Raw genomic sequence first — 15,660 nt, forward strand, 5'->3', positions numbered from 1 at the left:
GATGACCTAGAGCAGTGATGGCAAACCTTTTAGAGACCAAGTGTCCAAACTGCAACCCAAACCCCATTTATTTATTGCAAAGTGCCAGGGCTGCATCAGCATTGTGGTTCCCTCACGGAGGGCGGGATGTGTGGCCCACTGGGTGGGCATGGCCAGGGTAGTCACAGCAGACTGGGTGGTGTGGCCAGGTAGCTGTGGCCATCTCGATGCTCTAACCTCTACTTGAGCTTGCTAGCCGGCCGTTTTGCCTGCTTTGTGCTGGGCAGCGTTGCTGCTCCGGGCAGTGGCGGCCTAATGGACCTGCGCGAGCTGCTAGTGCTGGTGGTGCGCGTGCCTACAGAGAGGGCTCTGAGTGCCACCTCTGGCACATGTGCCATAGGTTCGCCACCACTGACCTAGAGTACCCGGAGGACAGTTTGTGTATTGTGGTCATCTTAATCGGGGCACTCCAGACATGTAATTCCCAGAATTGCCCTTTGGTCCTTTTAGCTGGATATTCCAGGAATTGTAGTCATAGCATATGATAGGATGGATAAGATCCTCATTGGAAACTTTTCATGAATGTCAGCTCTTTCCAATCAGACATTTGAAACTCACAGAATACCAATGTAACAATTTTACAATGCACCTTTGTAAAAAAAGAAACTTACGAGAAGACTCCCTGGAACCTATTGTTTTCATTTTAGAAACATATAAAGAGGTCTTTTTAACTGCCTGCTCTTTAAATATCAAATATTTTAATCTAGCTTCTTTCTCATGTTGTTCCCTGCCATAATACTTCTACAGCTTTTACCATTCCTGTTAGATGTTCCTAAGCCTGGTTCTCAATTAGTGTAGCTAATACTCTAGAATTACTTTCTTTTAGGTCAGGCAAATCATTCAACAAGATTATGCCTCACTGCTATGTGTTTCTATTTTTTTTATTGTGTATTTTGTGTATTTTGGTTTTTTATTTAAGCCACCTAGAGTAATGTGGAAGTCAGATGGGCAGCTATATAGAATGAATAAACTTATTTTATTGGCTAATTGATTGACACCTACAGCCAGAAGACTTTTAAAGCAGTCATTTGTAGATCTAAAGGGCTGCCTTATTGAAAGATCTTCACAGGCCTACTTTCCTCATAGTAGAAGTGTTTTGTGTATGTATTATAAATTGTTCTTTTTTATGTAGTTAAATGTTGCTATTGATGGAGCTGATGAAGTTGACTCAGACCTCAGTCTCATCAAAGGAGGAGGGTAAGAATAATTTCTATTTTTGTATTCATTGATAATCAATCAAATAAAATATGTGAGTGGCTCTCCAGTAGTATATATTGGTTGTGATCTGAAAGATAAAATTTGTAGCTTTATAAGTTAATGTCTCATTATTAAATTGCTGAAGGTAAACTCTAATATTTGCTTGAGGACTATATAAGTCAAACAGGTTGGGAAATATTAATGTAAGGACTGTTGTAAGGGCTAAATGTTCTACTGATGAGCTGGGGCTCTTACCTGCATTATTGAAAGAATGAGCAAGATGACCCAAGGAAATTATCTTATTCCAGGGCACAACCCTGATCGGTGTGACCTAATCTTTTCTGAAATGAGGCAGACATCAAAACGGACGGATTTCAGTGTGTGTTGACATTGTGTGATTAGAACCCTTTCCTGCAGTTTTAGAAACAAGACAAATAGCTGGAAAATGCAACCTAATTTCACCACCTCCCCATAACACTTCTGCAAATGTCTCTGTTTTTGTTCTGATATTTGCAATCAAAGTTCTAAAATGATATCTGTCAAGTAGCAGAAATTCGAAGCATTTTTTTCAGCTGCTATGGGATGGAAAGTAGCATTGAATATTAGTTTGCTTTAAAATGAGAGATTTACAGAAATATTGCATGGATTTTATTTTAGGAATAAAACTGTTTCCCACACAATTTTCAGTGTTTGTCTTTAATAATGGGTTTAAGAATTAGATTAAATGTAGGAAAAGGATCACATATTTTAGAAATATGTCTGTCACGTGTCCATAGCTCAGTAACTCCTATTGACTTCAGCAGAATTTAAGTGTAAAAATGTTTTTATGTTTGTAAATAGTATTTTTTACTGAGGCCACCTATTTGGGCAGGGTATGGGTAGCGCTAATCTTGTTATATTTCAAATATTGACCATATTTCATCTACAGTGATGAAAATTCGTAAAATTTATGATACCTGGTTCAGAGATGTAAAAGGCCAGTAGGATATTTTTTTTCCCAACTTAAATGCTAAAACCCTGTGTCAAGATTTGGGGTTTTATTTCATTGTTTAAAATGGTGTTGGATGCTTTTTTCAAAAATTGACCATATTTGTCCATGGCGATGAAAATTCGTAAAATTCGTGATGCCTAGTTCAAGGGTTTAGGTGGCTGAGAGGACAATTTTTTTCAACTTAAATGCTTAACAGTTCCTGTCTTAGGATTCAGGGCTTTATTTGGTAACAGCGATGATGATCTCATTTTTTATGAATACTATGATGAATATGACTTGTGGGTAAAGGAAAATGAATATGCTTAGATTTAAATTTGGTATTAACCTACTGATTTTTTTGTTGAGCTTGAAAGCTGTTCTTTTATTCTTCAGCGGTTGCCTGACACAGGAGAAGATAGTAGCTGGTTGTGCAAAAAGCTTCATAGTTATTGCTGATTACAGGTAAAATGACAGCGTTCCTTGTTGTGGTTTCCCCTTTAAGAAGTTGCAGAAAGGGCTGTGTTTATTCATAGCAGGTTTTCATATAAATTTATATCAGAGTTATATATCCAGTCTAGTTTTACTTAAGCTGTTAGGGCTTGAAATGTTGCATTATGTCATGTCCCCATGTATGAAGTTTTAACAAGAATTGGACACAAGATTGTCTTTTTTTACATGGGGTATATCCGGTGTGGTATTTTTACTTTCTATAATCACCAGGTGGCAGTACTCCATTGGTTTTCTTCTCAATTAGGCCATGTCAAACTTGTCTGGATAGATACGGGTCCCTATATCCTATTTCCTGGTGGTCTCTGTAAAATAAAAACACCTGAGCTTATGTGTAACTTCACAAATATATATATATATATATATAAATATATATATTATATCTCATTTACAGGTAGTCCTCAACTTAAGAATCAAAATTGGACTGGAAAATTGTTAAGTGCAGTTATTAAGTGAGGCATCACATAACTTTACAGAGTTTTTTGTCACGGTCATTAAGTGAGACATCAAGTGAGTTTCCCTTTCGGCTTCCCATTGACTTTGCTTTTTGGAAGCTATCTGGGAAGATCACAAATGGCAATCAGATGAGTGCAGGATGCTGCAACAGTTGTGAGAGATAGTTGCCAAGTGCCCAGATTGTGATCATGTGCCCACAGACATCCTGCAATAGTTGTAAGTGCAAGAATTGGTTGTATATTGGAAGTGGTATTGGAATTTCAGGTGGTTGCTAAATGAATGGTCGTAAGTCAATATAAAAGCATACACATGTAAAATGTTCAGTGCTGACATAGTCTTGTCTTGCTTAGTCCTCTGTGTTTCCTGAACACATTGCTATATAATGAATTGCTCATCCTCTCAAAACAGCTCAGATATTTGTTATAATCAGCAGTGTCCTAGATAGTCACATACACAAATCTGAAATTCTGTATCATCTCTTGAGCATGTGCCTTTCTGTTTGTTGGTATTGTTGAAAGGAAATGTGTTCTGGCTTTCAGAAGTAAAGTCAGGATATCTCAGCAAGTTGAAGTTTGTTTGCAGATTCCTGTGTTATTACTATCATAATATTAATGTACATCTTCTTTTAACCCATATTCTTGTAGAAAAAGGTCTAAAAACCTTGGAGAACAGTGGAAGAAGGGGATTCCTATTGAAGTTATTCCAATGGCCTATGTCCCAATCATTAAGCTTCTGACCAATAAATTTGGAGGTGTTACAGAATTGAGGATGGCTGTCAATAAAGCTGTATGTATAGTTAAGAAGTTCATAATCTGTATGGTATTGGTGTATAGAAACATTTACTAATTCTTTCCTTTTCAGAGTGGGTGGACAGGTAAACCTTTGCTATTAATAAATTATTAGCTTTAGAACTTCTGGTTTTGTGCGGTAGCGACTGGTCATGGGCTTACAGATTTTCCGCTCCCCCATGGCTAATTTTGCCCTGCCAGGGGACCCTAAATGGGTCTAAGTCACCCCGGAGAGGCAGTGAAGAAAGAAGGGTGCTCCACAATTCTTCCTTCTTCATCTGAATAAATCATTTTAGAATCTATTGTCTCTTTAATAGAGTTATAGCTATAACATAAATGGCAAAAAAACAAACAGAAAAGACATCAATATGTACTATTGAAAGAAAAATTTGAAAAACTGGAATCAGAACTGCAAATGAATCCACAAGAGATTGTGAAAAGAGAAATGGAAACAATAAAACACAAACTAGATCTGTTGGATTCAGAAAAATTGGCACAGTAAATAAGAGCAAAACAAAAGTTTTTGGAAAATGCAAATAAACCAGGAAGATGGTTAGCTTATAAACTTAAAAAACAGAAAGAGAAGAAAATGATAAACAAGTTAGTAAATGAAAAAGGTTGCCTACAATTTAAAAATGAAGAAATAAAAAAGATACTTAAAGAATATTACAAGAAACTGTATGACATAGAAGAAATTTCAAGAGAGAGAATGATTTAATATCTGGAAGAAAATAACCTTCCAAAAATTTCAGAAACCTGTAAGAGTATGTTAGAGAAAAAAATAACAATGATGGAAATAACAAAAAAAATGAGAAAACACCGGGGCCAGATGGACTACCGGTGGAGTTATATAAAGTTTTACAATGAACCGCTGAAAGGCATTTGCAATGAATTTTTGTTGAAGGCCAAATTCCCAAATACATGGATAGAAGCAAATATTACCTTAATACCAAAAGAAGACTCAATTTGACACAGATAAATTATAAACGGATATCATTACTTAATGTGGATTATACTTCCAATAATGGCAGAGAGACTGAAAAGATTCTTAACTGAATTTATACATTCAGACCAAAATGGTTTTTTTGCCAGAGAGACAAATTAAAAATAATTTAAGATTGATAATGGATGTATTGGAATATTATTAATTACACCCAGAGAAACAATTGGCACTAATATTTCTAGATGCCCAAAAGGCATTTGATAATGTTTCCTGGCAATTTATGATTCAGCAATTACAAATAATGGACTTTGGACAGAACTTTATAAACATGATAAAAGCAATATACAATAAACAAACAGTGGAAGTGATTGTGAATGGAGAATATACTGAGAACTTTGAGATAAGAAAAGGAACAAGGCAAGGATGTCCATTATCTCCATTGTTATTTATTTTCACTCTGGAAGTTTTAAATAGAAATATTAGACAAGATATAGAAGTTAAAGGACTAGAAATAAAAGGTGAAACATATAAATTACAAGCATTTGCTGACGATTTGGTATTTATTTTAGAAGAACCTTTGGAGATGATTCCTAAACTATTGGCAAAGATAGAACAATGGCAGGACTGAAAATAAACAGAGAAAAAACCAAAGTAATAGTTAAAAACCTTACAGATAAACAAAACAAAACAAAAAAGCCAAATGTTGGAAAAAACAAAATTGCAGATAGTTAAAAAGGTTAAATATCTGGGAATATATTTAACAGCAAGATGTTCAATGGAAATGAACAGATGCTAGCATTTCATATGTTGTGATGACCGGATGTTTCCTGCAAAATGTGAGTCTTTGCTTAAAGCTTCTGGACAATAAAGGTGTCTATTATGCAATCAATTTTCGTTGAGTGAAACTGATTTCTGGAGCTAAAGAAGCATTTTTGGTTCTGGGAATCAAAACAGTAAAAAAAGGAGTGATTTTCCCATCCCAGCTATACTGGTGGTTACAGCTGTTCAGTCACGCGTGTTGCATAGTTGGTTAGAACAAAGAAGTTACCCGCCTGGCACATAGCCATGAAATCCTGAAAGCTCCACCCACTTAAGTAGGTAAGCATGGCATTCATTAAACAGTCAGACTACAATTCCCAGAAGGCATCTGTTGAGGAAATAACGTTTAACCCTGTAAATGCTACATGTTTTACTAAGGGTGTTGTATTAACCCTGTAAATGCTGTATACACTAACACAGTTCTTTATTCCTAAACTAGGTATAAAATGGAGCAGCTGAATATATACTGGTCCAGCACAACCAGAGTGGGTTTTATATTATCAAGCATCTGTATTAACATGGGTAAAAGAATGGATAACTCTTAGAAATAAAAGGCTGTTATATCTGGAGGGGCATGATCTACAATTGGGGTGGCACGCTTTTTGGGAAAAATATGGGAAAAATAAAGTCCATAAATATTTCCAAACTCATTATATAAGAAATGCATTATTAACAACATGGGGAAAAAATAAAATGTAAAATATATTTGAAAATTCCAAGGTGGTTGTCAACACTGTACACCCAAATTTAGTGAACTTTGAAAAAATCTGAAGGGAATTTAAAATCTAAACAAGAAATGGAAAATCAAGGTATCAATTTAACACAGTGGGCACATTTACAAATGCAAGCTAGATATGATAAAGATGTTAAACTATGGATTTTATAAGGAACAAACTGTGTTTGATAAGACATTGTTAACTTCTGATGAGACACTAATTAAGAAAATGTATAATTTTCTATTAACTTTGAAAATGGAAAGCGAACAAGTTAATGATAAGATGGGTGAAAATTTTTGGATACAATACAGAATTAGAAAAATGGCAAAATTTATGGGAAAGAAATTACAAACTGACAAGGTCAACTTCCTACAAAGAAAATTCATATAAAAATGTTTTATAGAAGGCACTTGCCACCAGCAAGACTAGCAAAAATGTTCAAAAACATATCAGATAGATGTAGAAATGTAAACATAAGTCAGGCACTTATTATCATGTTTTGTGGATTTGTTACAAAGTAAAAAGTTATTGAAAAAAGATACATGCCTAGCTAGAAAAGATGTTGGGAGAACATGTAGATTTTAAATCTGAACTTTTTTTATTAGGTATAATGCCAGAAAAGACTAACAAACAAAGTATATATTTGATTTTGCATGTCACAAGAGAGGCAAGAATTATATTTGCGCAATACTGGAAAAATGAAGGAATCCCATCAGATGAAGAAATAATCAAAAATATACTAGAATGCGCAGAGATGGATAGGCTGTCTATGAGGCTGAAAGAAAAAGAAGAAATGGAATATTATCAAACTTGGAATTAGTTTATTGATGGCTAGAGGAAAGAATAAGGATTAGGAATTAAATAAGTATTAGCGAATGTAAACTCAGCACCTTTGTTGAAAAATTATTACTGAATGTATGGGGGGAAAAACAAAAACTTCCAAAAAAACATATCAAGAAAACATAAATACTCCACAGGAGGAGATACATAGTTTACTGCAACTAATTCAAACAATGACTTTAAACTACAAAGAAATCCAAAATAACTTTGAAAATATAAATCAATCTATTTCCAAGTTAACTACAACAAAATTTTTTCCAGAAAACAACAGAGAAGGAGCAGATAAAACAGGTAAATGATGATGATAACTTTATTGTCACTTTGAATGTACACCAATCGGCATACATCAAAATGAAATTTCGTTGCATACAGCTCTCAAAGGGTCACCACCTCCGATATATGGATATATAAATAATTTGATACCAAATTGAAAATAGAGACTTAAAGATGGAACTTAACAAAACAAGGAAACATGATTTAATTCTAGTGGAAAAAAATTCACAAGAATTGGAAAAAAACAAATTATCCCTTAAGACTACAAAATAAATCAGAGGAGAAGAAAACAGATTGGATAAAATGGACTATAGAGATGCCAGGAACATCAGAGAGAAAGGAAATGATAAGAAAAGTGGAGAGAAAGAGAAAAAGATTTTCAACAAACAAGGAATGGCAGAAGCCCTGTAGAAAGACACTTCATCTGATTTACTTTTTATATCTACAGTAACATTTACGAACATGGAAAAACCTTTCGACTCAGCAAAACACATTGATCAAGAAAGATATTGGACAAAAGAAAAAGACCAAAGTGGAAATCAAGAAAATATATGATGGGACCTACCAGACAGAATACTTAAAAAAGAAACATTTATTTGAATATGGTTAAAGAAATAGGAAATATTTGGAATATATATGTCATTTAAGAGGGATGAATCCCCTAAATAATATAGTATACTTTTTTCCCCTTTTTTATTCTATTTCTATATAAAAAAGTTGAAATGGCTTAGATAAAGAAAATGTTTTAGATATTTAAATGTGATTGAATTTAAGAAAATTATAATGGATAAAAATGTTTTGAATAAGAGTTAAAGGACTAGATGACTAAATGTATTAAATGGAATACTTAAAAGATTAAACATTTTTAATTATGGTTAAAAAGAATAAGAAATCTTGGAAACAAATATATATTAGCTTAGGAGGGATATATATTTAAAATAGTATGCTATTTTTTATGTTTCTTTACTCTTGCCCTCTTTTCTTTTTTTCACAGTTTTATCTATTCCTTAAGAAATGTAAAAGTGCTGAAATGGTTCACATGGAAAAAATAGACTTAAATTTTTAACGTAATTAATTTTTGAGAAAATCCTAACCAGTAAGAATACTTAGAATTTTCTGGGAGAAACAAATTTAAATAAGGACTGTAACATGATCTATGATAAGGCAACCAGAATGATTGGATAGGAAAAAAAATATTGCATTGATGTGATTATTATTTTTAGGAATATTGGGAAAAATTATATATTATGTATCAAAACAATAAGAATTGTATTAACTCAATGTTTGCAAAAGAGGATATTTTGGGGAAAAGAGGAAATGCACTAAAACCATTATGTGGATTATGGATTATAGAAATCAATTGTTAGTGATTGTTTTACACATGTAAACCCAGACAACACACTGTTCACCAATTATTAAGTGGTTTATGTTTTTAAAAATCAATAAAATATATTACAAATGAATAAATAAATTACTAGCTTTGCAGAGGTCAGGATGGGTCAATGTTATGCAAGATTTACTTGCATAAATCTTTATTGAATTTTGCCACATATCAGCTGGACTAATTCATATTTGTTGTTCCAGTTTTTTCACTTATTGTAAACCTTGGGATTGACTTTTAAAATACTGTACAGCTCCCTAGTTGGCTCCTACTAGCACATTTGAGAGAGCTTGGACCAAGATAATGTTTCCCTCCTCCTTCCCATTTGCAGGAAGGGATATTATAGCATCCTGACTATTTTGAAAATGAAAACAAAGAACTGGGCAACAAATAGTACTCCTAACAAGCAATGTATTCTCTTCAAAATGTCACATGCAGGAACGCCACTACTGTAAAAAGTAAAGTTGATTTTCTTGAGGGACCAAAAGCCTATTGCAGCTTCCTCAGGTTCGAGCCTATAGTAAAATTTTAGCTTAGGAATAATTTTAACCGGCCTATGCCAGCTCAGTACCCTTCGGATATTTTATTTTTGAAATGTTTAATTTGTCCAATGGCCAAATTCTTTAGAAAGGTTACAGTAAAACACAGTAAGATACAATCTAAATAAAAACATACATAATTAAAAATAAAAATATAAAACTAAATAGGCAGTAATATGACAGTCAAAACGTAACAACCAAAACTGCTGAAAGGCCTGAAGAAATAAACAATTTCTCTGATGCTGAAAGGACATACGAAGGAACACTATTGGGTATGTCTAGTCTAGTAACGTAACCTTTCTAAAGAATTTGGCCATTGGACAAATTAAACATTTTTTTTTTGGACTGCATATGGCAGAGGACTGGGAGCCGCAGGAGACGGCTGAAAGAGCCGCATGCGGCTCCAGAGCCACGGGGTGCACACCTTTGGTATAGAGCAGGGGTCAGCAACCTGAAACAGTGAAAGAGCCACTCGGAACCAGTTCCCTCACAAAAGGAAAAACTGGGAGCCGCAAAAAATGTGTGCACATGCGCATACATGCGCACATGCGCAGAACAGGGTTTGACGGAAGAGTAGAGCCAAGGAAAGATATGCACCTACCTTGCATATTTGAATTGATTGGTTAAACTTTTTTAGTCCCACTTTTTTTTTTTTTGGACTGCACATGGCAGAGGACTGGGAGCCGCAGGAGACGGCTGAAAGAGCCGCATGCGGCTGCGGAGCCGCGGGTTGCAGACCTTTGGTACAGAGTCTCCTGCTTCAGCAGAGAGTTGGACTATAAGACCTCCAGAGCCCCTTCTTATGTGTTATTCTGATAAGCAAAGGATAGGTATTCTGCGATTTGCTTCCATTCTGTTGTTTTTTTGTCTAGGAGTTACACTATATTAACAAATCTGTATGATATTTGCAGGTTAGTTTTAGATAAATATTCACATGCAGGTCACTTTAGATGTGGCTGATTTATAGCTCAAAATAAAAGATCTTGTGCATAATATTTTTACTTTTGCTTATAGGGTCCTGTGGTGACAGACAACGGGAATTTTTTATTGGACTGGAAATTTGATAAAGTCCATAATTGGAATGAAATGAATATAGCAATCAAGATGATACCAGGTGGCCTTCATATACCATTTAGTTTTAATAGTGCAAAGGATTAATTTTTGGGTCTCTGAATTATTGTAGTACTTTCAAAAGCAATTAGGTGTATTACCCTTATGTGTTCAATGTCTTGAGCAAAATTGAAACTTTCAAAAATTGAATTTATGTTTTTGGTTCTGTAAAACCTGTAGCAAGCTGATAGCTAAAAGGTGATTTTTTTTTCAAATTATAACCAAAAATGTGAGGCATGTTATTAAAGGAATTGTGAACATTACTGCATCTGTGGGTGGCAGTGTTTCATGAAAATAAGTCATGCCACCAATGTAAAATTTAGCAATTTTTGTTCATTTTCTCAATTAGCTTATGTCTGAAGTCTTAATTGGTATCCCCTATGGGTGCTCATAAGTACTTGGGCAGTAAGGGCTGCTGATGTTGCATTGCATAAAACCTCAGATCTGCTTATCCTATAGGACTAATATATACAACTAATATAAAGTGATTTTCAAATAGACATCAGAAATCTTCCCAACTGCCTTGTCTGGCTTCTCTTGCTCAGTTTGAGGCTACAGTTCTTATTTCTTTTGCTTCTTTTTTTCTGTGAAAAAATCAGTGAGAAAAAAGGGATGGTGGGCAAATGTCAACTTTGCTTTTGCTTCTAAATGATCTCAAGATGAACCTTATCGAAAGAAATGTATCTTCTTGACTCCTCTTCCCTCTTCTCACTCTTCAACAATCCAAGGCAGTAGAAAGACATTCTTCCCTGGTGCAGTACTTCTCAACCTCAGCAACTTCAAGATGCAAAGACCTGGAATTCTGGGAGTTGAAGTCTACAGAACTTAACTGTTGAGGTTGAGAAATACTGCTCTGGTATATGTCGTGTTTTAATATAGGATTTTCATTTTTGAAGCTTTCAGTATATTTCCTGATTTATACCATTAAGATATGAATATTATTTAATGTGGGTTTTTTTAGTAATAATTAAAAGTAATTGAACTTTTCTGTTTTAGGAGTAGTGGAAACAGGTCTCTTCATCAATATGGCAGAGCGGGTTTACTTTGGCATGGAAGATGGTTCTGTTATTGTACATGAGAAGCGAGTTCACTAACTTCTTACAATTATTCAGCTCTACTCTGCTATCTTGTTATCATCAATGATGCCAGCCTGACAACTTGCCTTAAAGCATTCAGTCTGAATCTCAGTGAATGGAGTAAAAAGGTCCAGGGAATGTCATCATAAAATCTATTTTTAATGTAATTTTTAAAAAGTGATCATCATTTTAAATGTTTCAAACTTTTTATTTTTTATATAATTTACAAAAAAAGTTACTTTGTACAGTATTGGAATATTTTGACTTCAGTGCATTATGAGGGAAGAAAGTAAATAAAATATGTGATATGGTTAAATCCAAAAAACCCAAGATGTATTTACGTCAAAGGGCTGTGTTCAGCTAAAAATCATTTTGGTTCTATATTATATGCCTTTAAAATGATTTTAATCATTATTTTAATTAGATAATGCCTTGTTATATTCTTTACAATGAGACTAATATTTCAGTAGTTGATTTTAATTTAAATTAAAATTTAATTTCTACCTAGAACTGACTTATTATATTTTGCATCTCCTTAATTGTTCACGTTGCCATGAGAATTAATATGAAAAACAGATTGCGTGTCCAGACATTTCTAGCCAGTGTCATTGACACTAGTCAATAGTGACTTGAACTTATTCATATCAATACTGTGGGCAAGCCAATTTTCAAATGTTTCTGAAACAGTTTGGAAGAAGTCTTGCCACAAAGATTGTTAAGACACTATGAATAATGTATTCATTAGCCACAATTTTAATGTAAAAATTCAGTACTCCCATTATTTATTCCTAGTAGCAAAAGATTCCAGTCCATTTTATTAATTATTTATGGTTATAATTTGGGGTTCACTTCTTATTAAGAGCTGAGAATTGTTAATCCCATGCATAGTGATGTAGATGATGTAACTAAGACAAAATTAGAATTTTCTTGAATGAAATATAAATGTAGAAAGAATACTTTATTCCTTAATGCGTTGCCTGATCAAAAATATGATTTGATACTTCATCTGCTGTAGCATTTAAATAAAATACTGCAGTGCCAGCCATGTGATTGTATGTTTAAATGACTTTCTGGTGGATTTTCTAAAAAAAGTCTTGCAGGATAATTCCAGTGGTTTTCTTTTCTCCATCCTCCTGCTCTAATAGGCAATGGGTTGGTTACATGGAGAGGGTTTTCCGCGGACCGGCAGGGGCATGGTTGTGTGCTGCCTGCATCCCACGGATGGGGCTTTGCTTGTTTCTGCGGAACAGTTGCTGGCATGCCACGGCCCGGTACTGGTCCACAGACTGGGGATTGGGGACCCCTGCACTAATAGCCAGCTTGTTAGAAAACCACAAATAAGATAGGGAAGTGGTAGATTATCCTTAGTTCATTCTTTTAATGCACCCAATGCAAAAAGATCACTTTGCTGTATTTTTAATGTATTTAACCCCTACAAGTTTTTCATTTCGTTGTTGTTATAACAGATAAAAATAGATTAATAAAAGCATTTTGTGCCTATTCCCAGGTTAGTGGGCAGTATCTTCAGGATGGCTAATCTGATTTCTTGCTTATTAGATTCACGCTCCATGTGACTTGTTAATAGGATTCATGCCCTTCCCAGGAGGTGGTGGATAACTGTAATGTCAACTTCTTTAAGAGGGGATGATTTTGAAACTGACCCGATATCTGGTGTGCCACAAGGCTGTAGGCCAGGGGTATCAAGCTGCTGGCCCGCAGGCTGGACGCGTTGCACTGAAACCGCGCCCACACCATTGCCGGCAATGGGGAAAAAGCTCCGATACGTGACGTTGCGAGTTTGACATGTCTGCTGTAGACTTATTGCCTGTTCTGTTTCACATCTTTATGAAGCCATTGAGTGAAGTCATCCACCACTTCAAGTTAGATATCACCAGAACATTGATTATATCCAGTTACATAATCCAGCTATGGGCTGATCAAGTAAAGCTTATCAGTAAGCTGTCTCAGTATCTAGATTCTAGAAGGTTAAGGGTCAGGCTGGGGAGAAAGACACTCAAGTTCAAAGCTTTGTCATAGTTTTTCTGGATCCCACAAAGTGATGCTCATAAAGGCCATACAAAATACTCACTTCAATTAATCATTGAGTATTGTGGAAAGAATGGCTGCAGCATTGATATTCCAAGAAATCAAAACTTTTCCCCTTGTGCTAACTGCTGAGGAACAAATTTCATGGTCCTCCATTATTGTAGCAAGGCAGTGTATTTGAATGAATTATTTTTGTGAAATTCTTTGGATATGAATTCACTATTTTTAAGAGATTAATTAGCATGTTATAGGATACACATAAAACTGCATAAAATTAAAATTTGTAATATTGTTAATTTCAGAGAACATGTGATGAGTATTTACCCTAAAATGCACCATACTCTACATCCCAGCTCCCAATATAAAAATTGCTTAAGTTGCTCTTCTCTTAGTGATGTTGAAATGCTGAAGACAAAACCTAACTATAATCAGTAACTGATAGAAGATATAAAGGAGTTTTGTCAAGATACTTCTCCTTAACAGACTTCCCAGATTAGTTTTTGTGCTGCATTGTATCAAAGTGAGAACTGCACAACTGTATGTCAATCTCTAGCAACCAACAGGTATATCACTAAAACAATGTAATATTGATTTTAATATATTAACATTTATTATTTAAGTTTTCAAACAGCTACCTCTGTTGCCCTTGTTCTTGCAAAAATCAAGGAAGAGACCAATTCATAATGAAATTCACTGGCTCCAGTTCAAGAATATACAAGGAGACCTAATTCAAAAGTTTCTGTTGATTTTGGTGGGCAGTGTTTTATTCAATTGTTTGTGATAGTGAATATTATTCATCAAAGACAGCACACTTTTAAAAAAGTCATATTTTTTAGGTCTCAGGATTGTCAGGCAGTTTCTGAAGTCTTGGGAAAAGATTGTGGGCTGGGGTGGTTGGAAACATATGTCACTTGGAAATCTTCTTTGAGAGCTACTTAGTCTAGTAAAGGCACCAAATTAGAATAGGTGGTCATGAGTTCTAGTCTCTCTAGGCATGAAAGCTGGCTGGGTGACTGGGCAAGTTACTCTCAACGCAACCTATGTCAGGATTGTTGTGAGAAAAATAGTATGTTCACTTCATGGTGAAATGGGCAGCCAAGATGTTTAATAAATAATGCCACTATAACTTATTTATACAAAATAATTTAAGATGGGATATAAATCGGTACATAAATAAATATGGTTCCAAGCAGATGGAAACTATATAAGCAAAGACAGAAGTTAAAATCTATTGCAATGGATAGTAGATACACTATAAAAGGTAAAGGTTCCCCCGCACATACGTGCTAGTCATTTCCGACTCTAGGGGCCGGTGCTTATCTCCGTTTCAAAGCCGAAGAGCCAGCGCTTGTCCGAGGATGTCTCCGTGGTCATGTGGCCAGCATGACTGGACGCCAAAGGCGCACGGAACGCTGTTACCTTCCCACCGGAGTGGTCCCTATTTTTCTACTTGCCTTTTTATGTGCTTTCGAACTGCTAGGTGGGCAGAAGCTGGGACGAGTAACAGGCGCTCACTCTGTTACGCGGCACTCGGGATCCGACCCGCCAAACTGCCGACCTTCTGATCGACAAGCTCAGCGTCCTAACCCACTGAGCCACTGCGTGCTATAGACACTAGCAAAACTTTATTATGGAAGGTTTTATAACCTGGCGAATAGCTCTCTATTAAAATTAGAAGACACTGCCAGTGAATGTATGCTATTTTAGCACTGTATATGAAGGTAAGTTATATACATAAAACAGTAATTGAACCAAAAGCTGCAATTAAAAAGTAGTGAACAACAAAAACATTTAGTTTTAAGACTTGTGTATAGAACAGGTCATGTTTCAAGTCATATTTATGCCGAAATATTGAACATTCAAAAGGATTCACAAAACACCACTGTACAAATCAGCATCCTCAAACTCAGCCACAGCGGTATTTTGTCCCATCTCCAGAAGTTAAGATTGCAGAAAGCTT

General features: G+C 35.1%; 1 protein-coding gene across 2 annotated transcripts in view; it reads left to right on the plus strand.

The window, feature by feature from the left end:
- Positions 1–12,692, plus strand: part of RPIA (ribose 5-phosphate isomerase A) — an 18,717-nt gene extending 6,025 nt beyond the window's left edge. For both annotated transcript variants that reach the window (XM_083377941.1, XM_083377942.1), the window contains 5 exons: positions 1,172–1,236; positions 2,600–2,668; positions 3,814–3,955; positions 10,483–10,582; positions 11,575–12,692. In XM_083377941.1, coding sequence (XP_083234067.1) covers positions 1,172–1,236; positions 2,600–2,668; positions 3,814–3,955; positions 10,483–10,582; positions 11,575–11,672 — 474 coding nt within the window. In that variant the 3' untranslated portion in view covers positions 11,673–12,692. The remainder of the gene's footprint in view (positions 1–1,171; positions 1,237–2,599; positions 2,669–3,813; positions 3,956–10,482; positions 10,583–11,574) is intronic.
- The last annotated feature ends 2,968 nt before the right edge of the window (positions 12,693–15,660 follow it).

The sequence above is a fragment of the Vipera ursinii genome, assembly GCF_947247035.1.
Source record: "Vipera ursinii genome assembly, chromosome: Z".
Lineage (NCBI taxonomy): Eukaryota > Metazoa > Chordata > Lepidosauria > Squamata > Viperidae > Vipera > Vipera ursinii.